Source organism: Notolepis coatsorum, assembly GCF_963971535.1.
Source record: "Notolepis coatsorum genome assembly, chromosome: 3".
Classification (NCBI taxonomy): domain Eukaryota; kingdom Metazoa; phylum Chordata; class Actinopteri; order Aulopiformes; family Paralepididae; genus Notolepis; species Notolepis coatsorum.
This window is the reverse complement of record NC_140167.1, coordinates 179,918,093-179,938,794: the sequence shown is the minus strand read 5'-3', so window position 1 is coordinate 179,938,794 and position 20,702 is coordinate 179,918,093. Positions and strand designations below refer to the sequence as shown.

The 20,702-nt window shown below is 40.4% G+C and overlaps 1 protein-coding gene across 2 annotated transcripts; it reads right to left on the bottom strand.

Moving 5' to 3' along the window:
• Positions 1–6,608: 6,608 nt before the first annotated feature.
• rraga (Ras-related GTP binding A) lies at positions 6,609–18,573 on the bottom strand. Of its 2 annotated transcripts, none has more exons than XM_084311645.1 (10): positions 18,493–18,573; positions 18,005–18,099; positions 17,801–17,900; positions 17,637–17,703; positions 17,322–17,544; positions 11,537–11,632; positions 11,316–11,438; positions 10,866–10,957; positions 10,284–10,399; positions 6,609–8,415 (listed from the first exon to the last, which is right to left on the bottom strand). In XM_084311645.1, the coding sequence occupies exons 2-10, from the start codon at positions 18,029–18,031 to the stop codon at positions 8,312–8,314; spliced, it is 948 nt and encodes a 315-aa protein (XP_084167771.1). In that variant the 5' UTR covers positions 18,032–18,099; positions 18,493–18,573; the 3' UTR covers positions 6,609–8,311. The 2 variants fall into 2 exon arrangements, with proteins under 2 accessions (XP_084167771.1, XP_084167772.1); XM_084311646.1 differs by having other exon boundaries at positions 18,488–18,566.
• Positions 18,574–20,702: the final 2,129 nt, after the last annotated feature.

The window sequence follows — 20,702 nt, the reverse complement described above, 5'->3', positions numbered from 1 at the left end:
CATTTAGCTGACGCTTTTATCCAAAGCGACTTAAGTTCTGTGCGACAAGTCAGCAGGTAGGGTACAGCTCTATCAGCTGAGGAACAATGTTCATCAAAGTGTTGAAACTTGAGTGCTGCAGTTTTGAGTGCATAGTAGTAAAGACATGTTAGTATATAATAGGAAGAGTGCATAAACAAATAATTTATATTGATTAGGGATGCTCGATATTGGCTTTTTTACCGATACCGATATTCCGATATTGTCCAACTCTTAATTTCCGATACCGATATCAACCGATAGATATATGCAGGGTTTCCCCCCCAAAAAAACTGAATAATTTCAGGTAACTAATAATTTCACTGGATGCAATATTGTTATTGTTTTTTTTTATCTTTTTACCGATACCGATATTTTCCGATATCACATTTTACTGCCGATATCGGCCGATAATATCGGTCGGCCGATAATATCGGCCATCCCTAATATTGATTGAAGAAGTGTCCTTTGTCGACGGCGAAAGATTGGTCAGGTTTCATTACATGTCCTGAGTAACTTGCCCAACACTTGTAATCACACGGGGCAAACAGGCATGTTAAAGTTTGTCTAAAACTATATTTAGTTTTTGCCACTGAAAGGCTCTTATAATAAGAGAGAGAGACTGGTGTATAACTGGTAATCAGACGCAGCACTAATCTTCCATGGCTTTATGTAGACGTTTAAATTCCAGTTGACAGAAATACTAGCTGATGCATTATCTGGCTATATTAAGAGAGCATTAGTGGTCAGGGGGAACTGAATACATCACTAGTATTATTATTAAGGCATGATGCTGCCGGGCAGAGACTTAAGCTCTACTGAGCTCTACTCTTCTAGTTCCTCAGCAGGCAGGGCTCTTCACCTTGACCCTGTTTTACACTTTGCATCTATTCCATCTCCCCTTTTACCACATACAGCTTGCTGTCTTGGTGCTCATTTTGTGACAGACACACACACACACAGCTATCTTGTTTATCATTTTAATTTACCAAAAAGCATAATTTGGTCTTCATTAAATTTTTCTGTGAAGACATTGATCTCAAACCCAGTTATGTGCCTGTGGTTTGGAGATGTGCTGCATTAGGAGACAGTTCGATATTCCGTGAACCTGAGACAAATTGGTCCAAATAACGAAAGTCATGGAAATAGAATACCCCTGGGAATCTGCGTGGGAGAGATAAAGATTTTCTCGCTCTTTTCTCAAGAGGCAGTAATCAAAATGATTTACACCCCTCACTGAAATGTATCTATCCATTCCATACATTCATCTTCGGTGCAGTTGAATGAAGCTGTCAGTCAACAGTGAGTAGGATGCTATTTCTTTTCTCAGTGCCGAAACAAATTGGTAAATTATAGTTCGGAGAATCCATCAGTGTCTCGTCGTGAGAAAAGCACAGTACTCACCCTCGATTGCTCAGTTATGCTACCGATGGCAAATTAATCCCCCTTTGAATGAATTGCTCCTCTGTTCTCAAGATTGCAGTTTTTAATCTATACATGTAGGATTCAGAGAAATCCATACATATCTAATGTCAAATGGTGACAATCGATCGCAAGTTCATCTGCGTTTCAAGCAGAGGGTAAAGGCTGTCTTTATAGGACTAAAAGGGTTCCATGTATTGAGCCTTAATTGGCATGTAGCAGCCAATGGCTGTGTAAAATATTGATTTACAACTGAACTGCCCTTAGTAATAGATGGAAGGGAATCTACAGTATGAGAAAGCTATTCCTTGTCATGTAATCATATTCAGGACTATCAAACACCATATATCCCTTGTAAGATAAGATATTCCTTTATTGATCCTCTTGATGAAGACATCATTTTCTATTGTGTCATGTGACTATTATTAACAATGAGGGGAAATACTTCTGTACACTCAAAATAAATTAAATAAAATCACTATAAATTCAGATCTATTTTGGCAGCTTAGAATAGTGCGCAGGACCTTCTCCTTTTGCTCATCATGTATTTAATTTGAATGCCATTTAATAAAATCTCAACAGGCATCCAGGCTGCAGTACAGAAATACTTATCTCTATACTCAGTACTGAACAGCTTCTGCATTCACATCACATCAACTGATGAGGGGAACCCGATCAATGATTCTAAATAAGTGCTCCCTCTCTGAGGCTTGATACAAAAATATCCTAATTAAATAAATAAAATCCGGGGGTCACAAAGTTGTCAAACTGTCTAAATAATACAGAGGGCCTTTGTGTGTTGAAGCAATCTATTCATACACTATTACACTATACAAATTAGAGGGGGTATGAAGAAATTGCCAAACAGAAAATGGTTGGTCGCGGGAGTACTCATGTAGAGGGGGTTTGAGAACTACTGGCCTAAAGATTAGAGAACCAGGCGTGTTACCGGTTACCCCCAGACAGGCAGGAAAGATCTGGGCAGAGATGTGATTGAATTTACCCCCCCACCCCTTCAATATACCCAGCATTGAAGTGCCCTTGAGCAAGGCACTTAACCCCCAGCACAGTGGAGCTACCCAGTGGCCAACAGTAAAAGACTGGTTGTACTAAGCAGCTCCCAGGTGTGAATAGAAAATAACCTGTGACCAGGCCGTTGCTGAAAGAGAGTATCCATGCTCAGCTAATATCTTGAATTTTGAATAAACTCTTCCAGTTATCAGGGGGGGTGGGGGGGGAAATCCATATAAATTATATAAATTTTATATGAATACTGAAATCATATGATAAACTCTAAAAACGTTCCCCACAAAGTGTAGTGTGAATCTGCACAGCTTGAGGTACCAGCTGGCAGACGGTCTCCCTCTCTTTAGACGACGTGCCACTGGGAATGACAGTGTTGGCGCTCCTTCACCTGACAGCCTCAGCACTAAACATTCCCCTGGACCATGGGCTATTCATCAAGTTGTCAGCGGCAGCAGACATCCATCACCTATCCTCTTTCTCTCTCTCTCACACACACACACACACTCACACACCCACACACTCACATACACTCACAACCATGGAGAGATAGTAGGTGTTTTAAACTTCAAGCTGACACATTGCCTGGGCTTAGGAGCTTGTATGTTTCTGAATGAGACGAGAAATGGTATCTGTATTTTTTATATATATACATGTAGTTTACCTTTCATGATATTCTGACAGAGCATAGTATTAAAATAGAAAATAATTGCTGATGCCACTTGAATGGCGTGTTTGAATAGAACACTGAAGCTGAGGCTCTGAATACACTATTCATACTGTAATACCCCCAAAACCATATTATAGATGCCACTGTGTTCGCCCGCAGGTGATGGGTGTGGTCTCTTTGAACATTCATGACCCCTAGAGATTTGCCACAAAGAATTTATTTATAATTCTGCTGATTCACCACTGCCATAGGCTTCCATTGTATCCGAATGTGTCTTAAAGGCGAACTTCACCAAAAACATTGCTGATTTATTTTGCACATAATCTCACACATCCAAAAATAGGTTTTGCTACCGTTATTGAGAGTACATTCATTTGAACAAGGCCACCAGTGATGTCATCAAGGATATTAAATCCTTGTGTTGTGTTAATTACAGCTCCAAGAAATTCTAGAATAAAATAGCAATTTGTTCTGTTTATTTATTGTGTGTTAAATGAATCAGCTTTGTTTCTTTGGTGAAGTGCTCTTTTAAACACCACATAAACCCATGAAAGTCACCACATCTGACTAGAATGCCAGAATTGCACTATGAACTGTATTTATTATTATTGTTGTTATGTATTTGTATTTATGATTTAAATTGATTGTGTGTGTCCTGTTAGATGTAATGCTTTGTACTCTGCGCCACTGAAAATGAGGGTATCCCTCAATGACTCCAGAGTTTAAAGGGGAACTATCTTATAAATGGCCTTTTTGAGTGTTTAGCATTGTTTCCTAGCTATGTGAACTTATATTAATATGATCTATGTCTCAAAATTCTCATATTGGCGCATTCTTCCAATTCTCCTCTCACAATATTCACCCTCACTGAACTGAGTCGTTTGAAAATGTGCCTATATGTGATGTCATATAGTCACTGCTGCATGTTAATGTTCAGGCGAAGACGACGCTCCGCAGTGGTTTAGGAGCCCAGGCTCAAAACAGCTCGAAATCTTGAGGTAGAAAAATGCTGTTTTTGAGGACTTGATTAGAAATACAAAACAATGAATAAAAAAAATATATATATTACAGAGGTGTTCCATAGACTCACAGGAATTGTGTAAAAGTGCCCAAATAGTGAAAGAAATAGTAAAATAGTTCCCCTTAAAATAAAGAAGATCAAATTTGCACTCTGGTGTGATGCCAAACTTCTTTTCGTTGTACTATACTTGTGATGTATAATGACAATCAATTTGAATCTAATCTAATCTAAAGCTGCATGGTGCTTGAATTGATGGGGGAATTATAAGAGCGCTGGGTCCCATTACACTCTGTCCATGGTTTATCCATTATTATCATTGATAGCTCATTGGTGAACATGCAAATGGCACTGAATTGGGTTTGGTTCAGTGGCTATAGCCAATCCTCAAACCCACACGCTCCAGGATCTAAGCTTGAACACTGATTTTCGATTACTAATTAGATGAAAACTGAGGTTTATTAAATCAGTTCATTACAGTTTTTAAATTATTTCCAAGCAGGGTTACACTGTTAAGAGGGCTGCATTTCCTGCCATTAATTTGAAGCTTGTGTAAAGGCCTCAAGTCAACACCTCTTTTTTTTCTTTGATAAATTATTGTTGCCAATGATAATTCTTATGGACATGACAGAACAACTGTCTTTTGATTTTGACAGTTGTATGTGTGAATATTGCATGATTGTTACATCAGACAAAAATTGCATTTTAGGATCATTTTAGAAAATACATTAAAAAGTTGCCTATAATCAACACATCTGTGTTATTTCTGATTTCAAACTGATTGTGTTGAAAGCAACACAGAAGTGTGTCGTCTTCCCTAACTACACACTGGTGTGTTAAAATAAAATGTTTTTGAGAGTGCAGTAAATGTATAATTACTGCCAAATTGCCTTCTTGCTCTGAAACAAGGTAGATATTCCACACCATGCAGTAGCGTATGTAACTATCTTTATGTAACGTAAAGAATCAATTTCATTCGTTATTTGTGTAGCCGTCTCATCACTGGGTTAATCATTAACGTACAATATAACCGATAGGGCATAGTGGATAGTGGTGTGCTCAGCTTATATAACAGGAGGTGCAAATCCAGAGCCTGCTGAATTATGAAAGACCCTCACCACCCCAACAACAGCCTGTTTAAGCTGCTGCGGTCAGGCAAGCGCCTACAGTCACACGCTGCAAGAAGACTCTGACTCAGCTTCTTCCCCCAGGCCATCAGAACACAGAACTCTCCACTCACAAATACACAGGAGCACACACACCACGCATGCGGCAACCGCCAAAAAAGAAAAAAAACACTTTAAACAAAATGTCACTTTCAAAAATAGAATCCTAGAAACACTTTAAAAGAAGGAGGTACTTAGATAAATTAAGAGTTGTAAATTGTATATTGCATAGTAGTGTATATAAGAAAGTTTCTCAGGAACCTAGCATGTCTTTTTTTTACCATGCATTGTGCATATCTTGTCTTATCTATTTAATTTTTTCAATGCCTATTTTATTCTATTTTATTGTTGTATTTTGCAAGACCACCCGCATTTCACTGTATGCCCTGGTATGTATGTGACAAATAAACCTCTTGATTCTTGATTCAAACATACCCTCATCTGCACTGTTTGTTTTCTCATTTTTATATTCAGTTAATTATATTGTTTACACCGTTTAAATGTTCTCATTTTTATATTCCGATAAAATTGTATTGCCTATATTTATGTCTTTCTATCATTACCCTACCCATACCTGTACCTCCCCTCCCCAAGGGCATCAATAAAGGAATATCGGATCTTATCTTCTTGCCATCAAGAACAGCATTAGCTTGTGCAGCCATGCGTTCCTTCTCAAACACTTTGCATCATCCAGTAAAGAATATCATCACATTGGGTCAATAGCCTCACGTGGCTAGTTCTGTTTGCTTGACTTATCTTTAGTACCTTTCACACCTGCTCGACCCGCTCAAAGGTATTCAATAGATGCCCAATACTATAGGCCTGTGGTAGGAAAGCGTTATAGGACAAGAATCGGAAGTAGCAGTTGTGTGGTTCATTCCGTTCTGTTCCGTTCCTGCTCATATTGTGAAATCCATTTGATAATTTTAACTTCTGAAAATGCATATTAATGACCCACAATGTAGAGATAATAGCAATTGTAACAGATGTAACAGGAAAAAGTAGAGAAAAAAAAACACCATTCATGAAAATTACTCTGGCTGATTACGATTTCTTTATTTTTGTAGTCTGATCGTGTAATCCAAAAATTACAGTTTCAGTTACAACCCGATACTGTAAACCAGTGTCGAGAACCATAACAGCAGAAGGACATCAGCATAAAGACCGGTGATAATCCAGGGAGTATGACCAAACCACTTCCTTCAACAGAACAGATAGTGAATTTTTCTATGATCAAGCATGATTGCATTAGTAGCCCCATACTAGTAAACAGAATCGTATTCATTTTCTAAAAGGGACATATTATGTATATTTTCAAAAATGTTATACAACTTCCCTAAACCTGTGGAACATGTTTGGGTTTTTTTTAGCAAAGAAACTAGTATAAATCAGATTTTAATTATTTTCCAGCACCTTTTCTTCCCTTCTACCCTTGTATTGGACACGTTGTTTTCAACATTTTTTTTTATTAATTATTTCTTTCCCTGCCTGGCTGCTACACACGCAAGAGTAAAAAAAACATTTCCAATGTACAGTGTACAATAGTACAGTGTTCCTGGCTACCCGTTAGTTGATTAATTAAAGCGAATTAATTACTTGTGTCTGCCTTGTGAGATCAGAAAGGGCAATAATTCTGAACAGCTTGTTAATCTGAAGATGTCAAACTCTGGCCGAACAGCAAGGAGTACCTACAGTACTGTATGTCCTTTTCCCCTAGCACCTCAATAACATTTCAGACAATCGTTCAGCAGAAATCCATACAAAGACTACACAAAACCCATTTTCCATAATATGTCCCCTTTAATATGTAAAGTTAAAGGTGCTGTGAGTGGCATTTTTTGTTAAAATAAGTATTAAGTAGCTCTACATTTCGACAGCCATCATTGATATAGAGTGGTTGGTCAGTAACATGGGTATCCCAGTCCCTCCGCTCTGCAGTAAACAAATAAGAAAATACGTTTTCTGGTATCCCGTTCCCACTTCATCCAATCAGGAGTGAGAACTCCATAGAGTGGGGTGTGGGGAGCAGGCTCATAAACGTCCTCTTTTTCCACCTAAACGATTAATTAAAATATGTTTCTGGCAACATTTTAGGCAAGAAATAGGATATGCAATTGCTGGATCTCAATTCAAATTTGATTTTCAAGGGCTAGTTTGACAGGAAATTTGGCAAAATGCAGGTATCGCTTATAGCCTCTTTAAAGACAAATATCTTTGACAGAACAGCATTGCCTGTCTTTTTTCTGTTGTGAAGCACTTTGAGCTGCAGTTTCTGTATGAAAGGTGCTATACAAATAGTTTTTTATTATTATTATAATACATACTGTACTGTATAGGCAGCAAGAGGACATCCCAGCAGCCCGTTAACACCTAACCACTTCTCACTGAACGCGGTTATGGATTCACTTTCATCCCAAAACATGCTAAGCATCCTGGTTTTTGTGTCACTGCTCCAACGTGAAGAATCCCAAACCTTCCTTCAAATTCTCCAGTTAAAATTTCCATATTTTCCCAGACCCCAATTTCTAGTCTGGATTTGAAGATTATTTGTTGGTGTTCAATATGATGTGTATGCCGACAGTGGATGGACAATATGACCGTCAACGACATCCTAATATGGTATACACATGACCCAACGTCCCAATACACGACCCAAGGCTCCAAATGACAGTGGGTTGTGTATTGGGAATGAACATGATTTCCCCCCCATATTATATTAGACTTTTCTAAAGATATGTTAGTGGACGGACATGTGGGAAGAAGAAAAAGAAAACCTGCACACACACACTGAACACGACACACCACCGCGTATGCAGGATGTAATTAGACCGATCAAAAGGTGATTTTCAAATAATAATAGCTGTACGATTGAGTAAAACACAAGGGGGAACCGTGCAGGGCTGTGCATACGCATCAGGACCGAACCACAACCTGTAATTTGACGTCTGTGGACTGATTGGCTGAGCTAGTACCCACAGGGTCAAATCCATTGGCTTAGCGCATTCGCATGTGCAGACTGTGCTTTGGTCCGTCCACGCGCTCCAGCTTCTCAAAGTGTTTCCTGGCGTTGCGGATGTTGATGAGAGTGGCAGCGGAGGCTAGAAGATGGAGAGACACACCGTTACGACGGGCTCAGCCTGGAGTCCTCATCCTCTCTCATACAAACGTTAAGTTTGTTAGAGTTCGTATAGTCATTTTATGTCTGCACTTTATGCATTGCCTTTATTTAGTCAGAACCTGCTAATAGTCTTTTATATATTATATTAGAAATCTATTACAATCTTTTTAAGTTTAATTCATTTTTATTAGGGATGTCCAATATTATCGGCCTACCGATATTGGCATTAAGATGTGATATCGGAAATTATCAGTATCTGTTTTCAAGAAAAATATATATATATTTTTTTATTTTACATTTATTTAAAGGGGCTATGTACTGCTATTCCTAGCACTATTTGGGCAACTTTACACAATTCCTGTTAGTCTATTGAAGACATTTGTAATTTTTTAATTTTTTTTTAAATGCATTGTTTTATATTTCTAATCAAGTACTCAAAAACATCATTTTTCAGCCTCAAGATTTCAGGCTGTTATGGCCTGGCTCCGCCCATAAGCACTTTGAGTGACAGTCTGCACTGGTAGACAGAGAGAGATAGAGAGAGAGATAGAGATAGAGATAGAGATAGAGATAGAGATAGAGAGAGAGAGAGAGAGAGAGAGAGAGAGAGAGAGAGAGAGATAGAGATAGAGATAGAGATAGAGATAGAGATAGAGATAGAGATAGAGATAGAGATAGAGAGAGAGAGAGAAAAAAAGACAGGCCGTTATTGACAAGGCCCCCTCTCTCCCTCTCTCTTCCTTTCTCTCCCTCTCAGTGATGAGTCCGCGCTGCAGCTTGTGGGTTTTTTTTTTCTTTCTTTCAATCTCCCGTTTGCGGGTGTGTGGCGCGCGGCAGGCAGCCCCCCCCCCCCCCCCCAAGTGCTCTCTATCTCTCTCCATGCAGAGTATGAGGAAATGGTTTCCACTCGCTGTGTACAGTCAGTCTAGGTAGAATGTGGGCGGGCATTAGCTACAACCACAGAGCCAATCACATCACTGTCTGCTACCCAGCGGCAGAACGACGTCACTCAGCCGTTCAAATCAAAATGGCCTGATTTACTGGAGGAGGAAAGGGGCTGAGCTGAATCAGAGCAATCCGCCAATATGGTATTTAGACACTAAAACACATTGATACGAACTCCTATTACTATAATACAATGCTAGAGACTGAAAAATGACATTTATAGTACATGTCACCTTTAAACTTTAGTTACCCAGGCAAGCAAGTAAGAACAAATTCTGATTTTATTTATTGTCAAAAGGGGGGGGGGGGGGGGGGGGGACCCTGCATATATCGGTATCGGAAATTAAGAGTTGGACAATATCGGTGTATCGGTAAAAAAGCCAATATCGAACATCCCTAATTTTCTTTTTCATAGATTCTAATGACAGAAATCTATTAACTTTTCGGATCAATTCTCTGCTCATTTTAATGCCGTCTATTATTATGCCCATTTTAATGCTCATTTTATGCCTATGTCTATTTTGTGTCTACATTACTGCTGTGAAGCACTTTGGGCTGCAAGTCCTGTATGAAAGGTCAAAGGTGCTATACAAATAAGGTTAATTATTATTATTACTATTTTACTTAATCATACTATATAATATTCAGATTCTAAGTGTTATTGACCATATTTATTGTAACACATAATATAACTGATAGGTCATACAGATCCTCATCTGCACCTTTGATCACACTGCCTACTTGCTCATATGCTTATATTCAGAGTTAATTATATTATTTACACTAATTTTTTTACTGTACTATAATTGTATTGCCTATATTTATATCTTTTACTATCACCATGCCCATACCTGTATGGGGATCAATAAAGGAATATCTTATATTATTATTATAACAACTTACGGATGGAAGGGTCCGACATGATGACCATGACGTATGTGTTGGAGGTGAACACATCGATGAAGGCTGCGAAGTTGGAGTTCCTCACCTCCATACTCTGGAAGGAGGCGGCGAGTTTACTGCAACGACACGAATCAAAAGGTCAGAACGACCAGATTCATTCATTCATTCATTTTATTTTATTTCGTACATGGGGGTACAGTTCATCTTTGCACAATATCACCAACATTTTTTTTTTTTTTTTTTTACATGATACACCCATGGCCGAAAAGGAGCAGGATGAAGAAAACTTGTTTCCTGCCCCCTTCCAAACTTCAAATTTATTTTAACATAATGGTCAGCTCAAGTGCACCTTACAGCTTCATACGATATAATAATCATTACCATAATTATGATAATAATAATAATAATAATAATAATGATAATATGACTATGAATAATAACGGTAATAATAATAACAATAATAATATCAGATACAGAGAAATGTATACCTGCTGTTCATGTTCTCATTGTTCTGGAGATACATGGAGCATGTGATGTTTAATAGGTTGTACTGACGGCAATACCTTGGTACGGTGAGCTCACCTACAACTGAGTTTGAATTGTTTGATAATGTTGCTTATCTTCTCAAAGCGGTGAGCGTCCCTCTGCTCTTTGCACTGATAGTGGGAGATGACCTACGATGTATGAGAAGAAATGTTGGTTTTCTTTATTACACAACACAAGCACAAATGCAAGCAATATTTCCCATAAATGGGTTCAAAGAAATGCCCACTGCTGGGAAAAATGCCCCCACTGCTAGAGAAATGGAAGACAATAAAAGGTCATCACGCAGCCCCTCTTGTTTACCCAAAACAAACAAATGCAGGGCCATTACAAAGTAATTAGTCCATTTATCAGGATCTTAGTATTCAAACTACAAGTGATGCTGGGAATAAGCTGGAAGCGAACGTGGCTCCCACCCACCAAGCCAAACTAATACAAAAGTACGCCTGGCAGAAACACTGTTATGCAAGCAAAGGTGTTTGCTCTTACCAGAAAAGTGGCTCTCTCAAACAGAAGGACTTCATCCGCCTCTATGATTTGTGCAAAATGTCTTAAATTCGTCTCAAGCTGCTGTACATTGGGGATCAGCTGGTATACAATGCTGGACCATGCCTAAGAAGATGGACAACAATAGTTTGTTACATTGTTGCGTTAGTATAATAAACGTAAATATCATTATACGCCAACGGACGTCCAGTGAGATCCACAACCTTATAGAGCGTTTCATCCCAGATTGAAGTCCTGAAGCATGTGCAAGCCAGCGGTCTGGACAGTCTCTTCAGGTCTTCTTCACGCTCCTTGAAGATCTGTGAAGGAAAAAGAGCTCCGTCAGTCACACGGATAGAGGTGTCGAAGGCATGTTTCCCTTTGGTATGACATCTTCATTTTCCTGCTTTGTCACCTCAACATGAATCATATACCTATATAATAATAATAATGTAACATACACAGAAGGAAAGACAGAAGGGGGGGACAGGAATGGACGGGGACAACGAAGTGGACGATGACCCGACCTGCTGACGAGTGAGGAAGGTTGAAGGTAGATTGTTGTACGTTTTTAGACAACTACACTTAAAAGCATTCCGTTCGTAATACTACCCAGTCAGTCACTGGATTTGATTAATTCAAAAAGACATCTACATTTGTTCCTCCTGGAGCACCTAATCCCACAGTGGCCAATTCCAGCCACTGTGGGAAATAAAATTATAATCAAACCGGCTGATAAAGAAAGGTCTACAATTATTTTAAATACCACTGATTATGTTAATGAGTTATGAGACAACTAAGCAAGTCTTTAATCAGCCATTGCCCAGTGACCCAACTGAAACATTTACAAATGAAAGGAAGTGTATCTTGGACAATGCTTTGAAAAGAAACTGAATTACTCAAAAACATAACTCCAGTGTTCGTTCCATCTCTTACCTAAGATTCACAAGACTTTGAATGACCCTCCTGGGAGACATATTATTTCAAGCAATGGCTCTTTATCGGAACCCTTTTAACCAAAAAGCGATCTTCTGACGTAGCAGATACACAGGATGTGTTAAGCCAGATGTTACTTTAGCCAAAAGCATTCCTGGTGACCTAATGTTGAGAGCTTGTACACCAACATTCCTCATGAGGGCGGCATTGAGGCCATGCATCATTTCCCAGGACCTTGGGATCACATGGGATCATGCACCAGTAGATCTGCTAATGAGTCTCAAAGATAGTGTTTGATTTACAGACTCAAGGTACATCAATGGGCTCCGCCTTTGCACCCAACTATGCAAATGGGAGGACACTTTTAATACTAGAAGTCCCTTCAGAGGAAATATATTGTTCTTTATATAGTTATTGTTGTAATTTATTTACCATTATGTTATATCAAATCTTTTTTTTTTTTTAAACAAAGAAATGGCATGTCGAAAATAAAACATGGTGAGACTTTGTATGGAGATTACTTAAGCTCTCCCTGCTGCTGGACATTTTATATATATATATATATATATATATATATATATAATCGAGAGAACTTGTAAGTCACTTTGGATAAAAGCGTCAGCTAAATGACTAAATGTAAATGAGAGATTACTCAGCAAGCTGTCCCTGCTGCTGATTGGACATAATATATATATATATATATATATATATATATATATATTACTCAGCAAGCTGTCTCTGCTGCTGATTAGACTACATGAAGCGATGGCCTATTTTAAAAACACCTGCGTATATCCACTGTGCAGAGCAAACATGAAGAAGCCTGTGACCGAAACACGTGTTGTTTGCAAACTTGCATCTGAAGAAATAAAAGCAAGAAGCAATTCAGCCTTCTTGTGTGCAGTGAACTTTGTTTTAATTACTCATCTGATGTCTCCTGTCATCACCTGCACCAAGATGAAATAAGGCCCGACAGCGCTGTGCATGGGGCATCTACCTGCTGAATTCATATAATATATATCTTTGACATTGAAGCTGCAATACAGAATTATTTGACCATCTAAAATGTTCTGTATTTTGACTGCTGTTAAGTTCTTCTCAGCAAGTATTGTCTGATCCTTTGAATCCCCTTCAGAATATGACAAGCTTCCATCTGGAAGGCGCTAGTCTAGAGTTCCCCTAGCCCCAAAAAAACATATTTAAAGGTCCCATGTCTTATAAATTGCCTTTTCCAGTGTTTATCGTTGTTTTCTAGCAATGGGGGTTTGTATCAATGGGGTATGTGTCTCTAATTCTCATTTTGGCTCATCAGTCTAGTCTCGAGTTCACGAGATCCTCCCTCACTCAACTAAGCCATTCTGATTTGACTGTTTTACTGATGTGAGTAAGGCACTTGTTGTAGTCACCGCCCACAATCAACAATTTGCTCAACAACAGAGCGAGTGGAATTACTGACACTTCCTCAAACGGGTTGACGTGCGCGGGTGCCGACAGAGACAGCAGATAACGAGCGAGCGAGAGAGATAGAGAGGGAGAGAGAGAGAAAGAGATAGAGGGAGGGAGAGAGATAGAGGGAGAGAGAGGGACACAAGCATTTACACACAACCTCCCGACCGCACGCGGGGGCAGGAGCTTCTCCACTCACATATCACTGTCAAAATATCATTGCGCGCGCCCGTATTCCGATCCGTGCAATAATATTCACAGGGGTATATATTGTCATTTGAAACAAGTTACCAATGCATTGTCCTGTGGGATTATGCCCCCCGCGGCGAAATTAATTAGTATCCCCCTCAATCTCTCTCTGTCTGCCAGTGCAGACTGTGGGTGACTGTCACTCAAAGCGCTTATGGGCAGAGCCCAGCCCAAAACAGCTTGAAATCTTGAAGTGGAAAAATGCTGCTTTAGAGTACTTGATTAAAAAAAAATTGCAGGTGTGTTCCATAGACTCACAGGAATTGTGTAAAGTTGCCCAAATAGTGAAAGGAATAGCAAGACATGTCCCCTTTAACACTATGGCGTCCGTTCACGAGTATATACGTGTTTCGAAAAAGAGCGTTGTGGACCAGAGCCACGTATATACTCGTGGCAAGTTGTTATTGTTTTATTCCATATTTATAACTCTTATTAGGTACCCGATCCACTAGCAGGATCTTTTCACATATTTGATTTTCGAAACATGCAGTACCGGCCAGATCCGCTTAGGGGTGCCATCGCTCCACTGCAGTATCATTGATGGAATTAAAAAAAAATACAAGTACAGTTCTGTGGGCGGATCATAGATCCTTGATTCCAAAAGAAGACCCTCCATCTTGGATCAGCTTGCCGAACGTTTTTTTCAGCGTGGAATAATGGGATTTATGATTAGCCAATGTGCATATCGATCTACCAGAATCCGATGACTGGTGAGGAAATGCTGCCGGCAATCACATGGCCTGACGGTAGGATAATATTACCCCAAATTACAGCTGGATTGGACATTGTTTTATAACGTAACGTGATCGATCAGTGAAAATGCTATATTGAACGCATACTGTATTGCTAATCAATAATAGTAATCGGCGTTCCCCGCCGCCCCCATTTCATCCATAGATGCTCTGTAATAGTCCGGATGCTACGCAGTTTGTTTTATTTCATTCGTATATATACACAGCAGAAATAGCATTTGATATAACGGCGCCAACGTTTAGCCTTTTTTGCAGCCTCCTGCAGAAAAGCCTAGACGAAAATCGCGATATACCTTATATTCACGACGCTATAAAATGACAACCAACCGATGGATTTTTATTTTCTTTAAGCCATTATGAAAGCACGGTTTATGCACTCAAGTGACAATGAGAATGGACAGATAGCAATACTATAAATTATATATAAAGCTCTTAGAAAGTACATCGGTTTGTTTACAATCCTCTGTCCTCTGAGGCCTAAATCACCACGCCCCACCGGTCGCCATAGTGTTAAGTCTTTCATCCCACATGCCATTGCTCTGATGAATTCTTAGCTTTTCATTTTAACCATGGTACTGGTTAGGTACCTGAAGCTCTGTCTGTGTTTTTTGTTGTTGTTTTTCTTTTGTCTATGTATTGGGCTGTTTTGGGCCAATGTCTTTTGTGCCTGTATGGTGTTTGTACTGTGCTGTCTGTCTGTTGATTACAACCATGGTGAAGCCAAAGACACGTTTATTTTGTGTGTGTGGAACAGAGAGAGAAACCTATTCATAGTATCTCATCATATTATCAGCACAGACATCTTGGCAGGCAAATGACATGTGATTTTAATGGAGGACTGTTAGCTTTAGCACTAACATTAGCTACCAAAGATTTGAGCTCATGTCGTCTACGAAATGATGCAGCTAATGCTAGCTATTGTAAATCAAAGACCATCTTTTTTTGGCCTTTTCGTTTTTCCTCCCATTCGCTCTCCAATTTAGTCATTATGCAAAGTCCCTTCCTTGCGCTGGGAGGGTATAGACTACCACTTTTCACCTGACAGCTAGTAGTTTCACTGGGAGAGCGTAACGCACACAGAGGTTCACGCCATCTCCCCCAGATCCCCTCCTCACTGAACAGACCAGTAGGAGTCACTGTTGCAACGACCAGGACTCATAACCCACTGGCTTCACACCTGCGAACACTGCCATTGTGTTCGTAGGAATGTCTGACCAAGCAGGACGTTCCACTGCCGGGAATTGAACCCGGGTCTCTGCGGTGGTAGGCGAGTGCTCAGACTACACTACCCATCCGCTACTCAAAAAACAAATGTGTCCAACTTTAATTAACACTAACTAGTGTTAGCTGTAACGTTTGGTAGCTGACATAGTAGCATTAACCCTTTTCCCGCCAATCACGTCGTACGACGGGTTTCAAGTTCATGCGAATTCTGCCAATAACGGCATACGACGTGTTTCAAGTTCATATTTCATATTTTCGTCATGGTATTCATATTTCACTCACGGAGCCTTGTCATATGCTGCGGGAGCCATCACAACTCTGCAGCGCTTCAATACTGCCACCTGGTGGCTGATCGGCGAGTTGCAACCGGAAGTGGATCTCTTGTGATCCCGGTGCGTCTGCCTATTCCGTCCGGCCACTCGTTTATCGTCGCGGGACTCAATACACACACCGTGGATATGGATCCGTTGCCATAACTCAATAATCCACATGATTTGGGCGTATATTAGTATTATACAAACCGGAACTGGATCGCATCGATCCACATCACATAACTGGGATCTGTTTGCTCCACTCTCATCGCCCAACGGTACGAGGAGACTGACGTGAGTTTCGGCGTTTTTCTTTATCATTTTCGATACAAACTGCTCTGATCTATATATCACCCATACTACATAAATCATTTAACGTCGGTCACGGAATAACCCCCCCCCCCCCCCCCCCCCCCCCTCCGTTCACCCGCGGATGATCAGTCATAACGTTTAGGACCATGTACAGTTGAAATTTGTAATATAATGTTGATCGGTATCAAACGGCATTTGATAATCTAATATATGCATTTATGTCGATATCTCACGTTCTAGGAAATACTGCAGAAAACGATAACATATTTATACTCTACGGTATTTTCGTATGAATGTGTGAATGAAAAAGTAAAACGTTCCTACATCCTGAACGATATATAATCGATGTTGAATGGGCCATAGTAATGTCAATTTAGCAATACAATTTAAAAAGTTATAGCCCTGCAAAGAAGGTGAACATCTCCATAGACTTACAGTACTGGCAGAGAATGGTTTAGGATGATCAAAGTGGTGGCAGAGAATGGGTTAATGTTGGTGCTAAGTAACACTTCCTAACAGGCAAAGATGATTGATTGATTGATTGATTGATAATGTTATTAACAGATTGCAGAATGGGTACAATATGCTAGGATGCTAGGCACTTTGCTTTGCGGACAATTTTGAATGGCTTCACATGGGGGCAGCCACACTTAATACAATTCCACATTAATTAATAGCCAATGTGCTGCATTAATGGCTTGGGTGTGGTGAGCCCAGCGGAACATTTACATTTAGAACATGTCATGAGAAGTGTTGTTTCTCCTCAGCAGACAACTCACCAAATCCCGTTGGTCTTCCTGTACCAGATCCATTTTGTGCACCAGGCAGAACACCTTGGCGTCAGGGGAGTTCTGTAGGATGGCCTCCAGGCAAGACTGGTAGTAATGCATGTCTTTCTCCAGCTCACGGCTCTCCACATCAAACACATAGATCAGAACCTCCACGTTCCTGAAGATGTTGTCCCTCTGGCTGGTGAAGTAGTTCTCCATGAATGTGTCTTGCCTGGCAGGGAGAGGAAGCACGGAGCAGCGGCGTTTATTACATGACAGTCCAAAGTTTTTAGAAAGGTAACAACTAATAAACAAATGATTTACCCTCCACAGTCCCACAGGTTCAGAACCAGATTGCCAAGGAATCGCACATGGGAGTGTTCCACATCAACTACAATTTTGAAGATGAGAAATGTTCATTAGAAAACCACAACAAACACTGGATAGATGATGAAATACATTTGTATAACTTGTAAATGCATGCTTACTTGTGGCTCCGAGACGGCGTGTGTCTCTGGCTATGTAATTGGCAAAGATGATTGACCTCATACTGGTCTTTCCAGATCCACTTTTGCCCATCAGCAACACCTTCAACACAGAAGAATGCAGGATAGAACGTGTGGATAATGATCAATTCACAGAACCAGACCACTCGACCTGCAATACAATTACTGTGATTAAGCCCATGTCACCTTTTTTTTCATGGCCGTGGTAGACATCGTCCTGACTGGACAGGCTGTAGAACAGAGATTGTTGTTCACCTCCTTCTGCTTCTCCAGACCCTCTTCTGCGACGCGATAACAACAATGTCAAAATAGTTGAATAATGAGGAAGTGAAACATGTGCGTACGTTCATGAATTATTAACATTCGGTTCGCGAAGTAAAGCAGACAATGTCCTCACTAGACAAACCTGTTGTTCAAAAAAGTTACTGTTAAACGAGCACAACGGGCAACCAAAACGACCAAAATCGACCAATAATTATGAGCTAACATTGCACCTTTAGCTAGCCAAGCTAGGCGGCTAACGTTAGCTAGCTAATGCTAATAGCTGTTCGCTATGTGTTGGTTTGTTACTGGTCGTTTTAATGGCCGTCTACAAATGGTAACGTTAGATAGATTTGATAAGCAAATTGAGGCGACTGTCTTGTTTATTGAAAGAAACGATGTATATACGTTACTTGGTCTTGTTGTTTACTAGCAGGCAGTGAAGTCCACACTGGTATGTGCTGCTGCTGTGTTCGCCTGTTGTCACGTGACAAGTGTCAACATCATGAACATGACTTCCCGTTCAGCGAGTTCGCCTTCAAACTAAAAGCACGGACTTTGACGCTTGATTGATTGATTGATTGATTGAAAACTTTATTAACAGATTGCAGAATGGGTACAATACAGTACAGCTCAATACACACAATTGTTAAGGGGATGCAGACCAGAGAAAGACTTTTGTCTTGTTTACATCAGGGTCCAGGCAACTACCGCCCTGTTTCTATTCTTACCTCCATCTCGAAAGTCATGGAGAAAATAGTCTATGAACAGGTCGAAAAGTACTTGGCGGAAAAAAATCTAATCTACGAATTCCAATCTGGCTTCAGAACGTCCCACTCCACTGACACATGCCTCCTCTATTTGAACGACCACATCAAACAAGAGGTGGACGCGGGCAAATACTGCGGCATGGTCATGCTGGACCTACAAAAGGCCTTCGACACTGTCAATCACTCCATTCTAATGGACAAGCTAAAAGCAATTGGTTTTGATAGCTTATCAGTGAGCTGGATGCAATCCTACCTGGAGGGGAGAGAACAGATGGTAGAGGTAAACGGTACTCTATCCCCCCCCCTCACAGTGAGCTGTGGTGTTCCACAAGGAAGCATACTAGGACCGCTACTCTTCCTAATTTATGCAAATGACATGTCGTCAGCCTGTGACTGCAACTTGTTCCTGTTTGCGGACGACTCAGCCCTGCTGGTCTCTGACAAGAACAAATTGCAGGTTGAAAAAACCCTCAGCACGGAACTAGGCAAAATCTGCATATGGCTCGCTGATAACAAACTATCATTACACATGGGCAAAACAGAGTCCATTCTCTTCGGTTCAAATAACAAACTCAGCAAGACCGACGGATTCTCAGTTACAGTGGGTGACAATATTGTCACAAGGAAAGACGAAATTACCTACCTGGGTTCCATCCTAGAGGCAAATCTTTCCTGTGACAAAATGGCATCCAATGTAATAAAAAAAGTCAACCAACGAACTAGATTCTTGTACCGGATCTCCTCTCTGGTAAACAAGAATACCCTGAAGACTCTGGCAGGAGCACTCATTCAAGGGTACTATGACTATGCGTGCACCTCATGGTACCAAAGCACCTCAAAGGCGCTTAAAACAAAATTACAAACATCACAAAACAAACTGGTCAGACTACTACTTGACCTGAACCCCAGAACCCACCTCACCCCTGCCCACTTTGCCAACCTAGGATGGCTTAGAGTAGACGACAGAGTACAGCAACTTGCAATGGGCCTGGTCTACAAGATACACTATACGACCGGGGTGCCCATGTACATGTCAAAATACTTCCCAAAGGTCAGTGAATACCACAACCACTACACCAGAGGAAGCTCAACAAATCATGTTAAACCCAGATTCGGCTCAAACAAGGGACTAAACACGTTTCGCAATTATGCCACAACAATGTGGAACGCCCTACCCAAAGCTGTAAAGGAATGTGAATCCCTGCCCACATTCAAAACCGCTCTTAAAGAGCACCTACGGGAGGCTGCAATTCGAAACTGGCCACCGTAAATGCCCAAAACCCCCACCACCTCCTAATAGACAGTCTCCTCACCACCGCATGTATATATTCCCTCCCCGCCGTATGTATATTTCCCTCCCACCCACCCACCCCCTCCTAATGTACAGTCCCCTCCCCATCATATGTATATACTCTATCAGGATCTAGGGGTAACAGTACTGTATATTTGAATACCGTTATGTCACAAATGTATCAGTACTAAATACCTATATGTCCCTATGCCATAAATGTCATGTATGTTGTGTATGTCATAAATGTCTATATGAATTGAAAATGGGGGACCCTGATGGAAACAAGACAAACGTCTTTCTCAGGTCTGCATCCCCTTAACAATTGTATGTATTGAGCCGTACTGTATTGTACCCATTCTGCAATCTGTTAAATAAAGTTTTCATTCATTCATCCCCCATTTTCAATTCATCAGGACATATATGACATACATGAATGAATGAATGAATGAATGAAAACTTTATTTAACAGATTGCAGAATGGGTACAATACAGTACGGCTCAATACATACAATTGTTAAGGGAATGCAGACCTGAGAAAGACGTTTGTCTTGTTTCCATCAGG

Excerpts from the sequence above, each read along its gene's own strand:
- rraga (XM_084311645.1), bottom strand. The coding sequence starts at position 18,031 with ATGTCTACCACGGCCATGAAAAAAAAG. Across the intron at positions 17,901-18,004 it reads CCACGGCCATGAAAAAAAAG|GTGTTGCTGATGGGCAAAAG; the intron begins GTGACATGGGCT and ends TCTGTGTTGAAG. Across the intron at positions 10,400-10,865 it reads CAATTCAAACTCAGTTGTAG|TAAACTCGCCGCCTCCTTCC; the intron begins GTGAGCTCACCG and ends GTGTCGTTGCAG.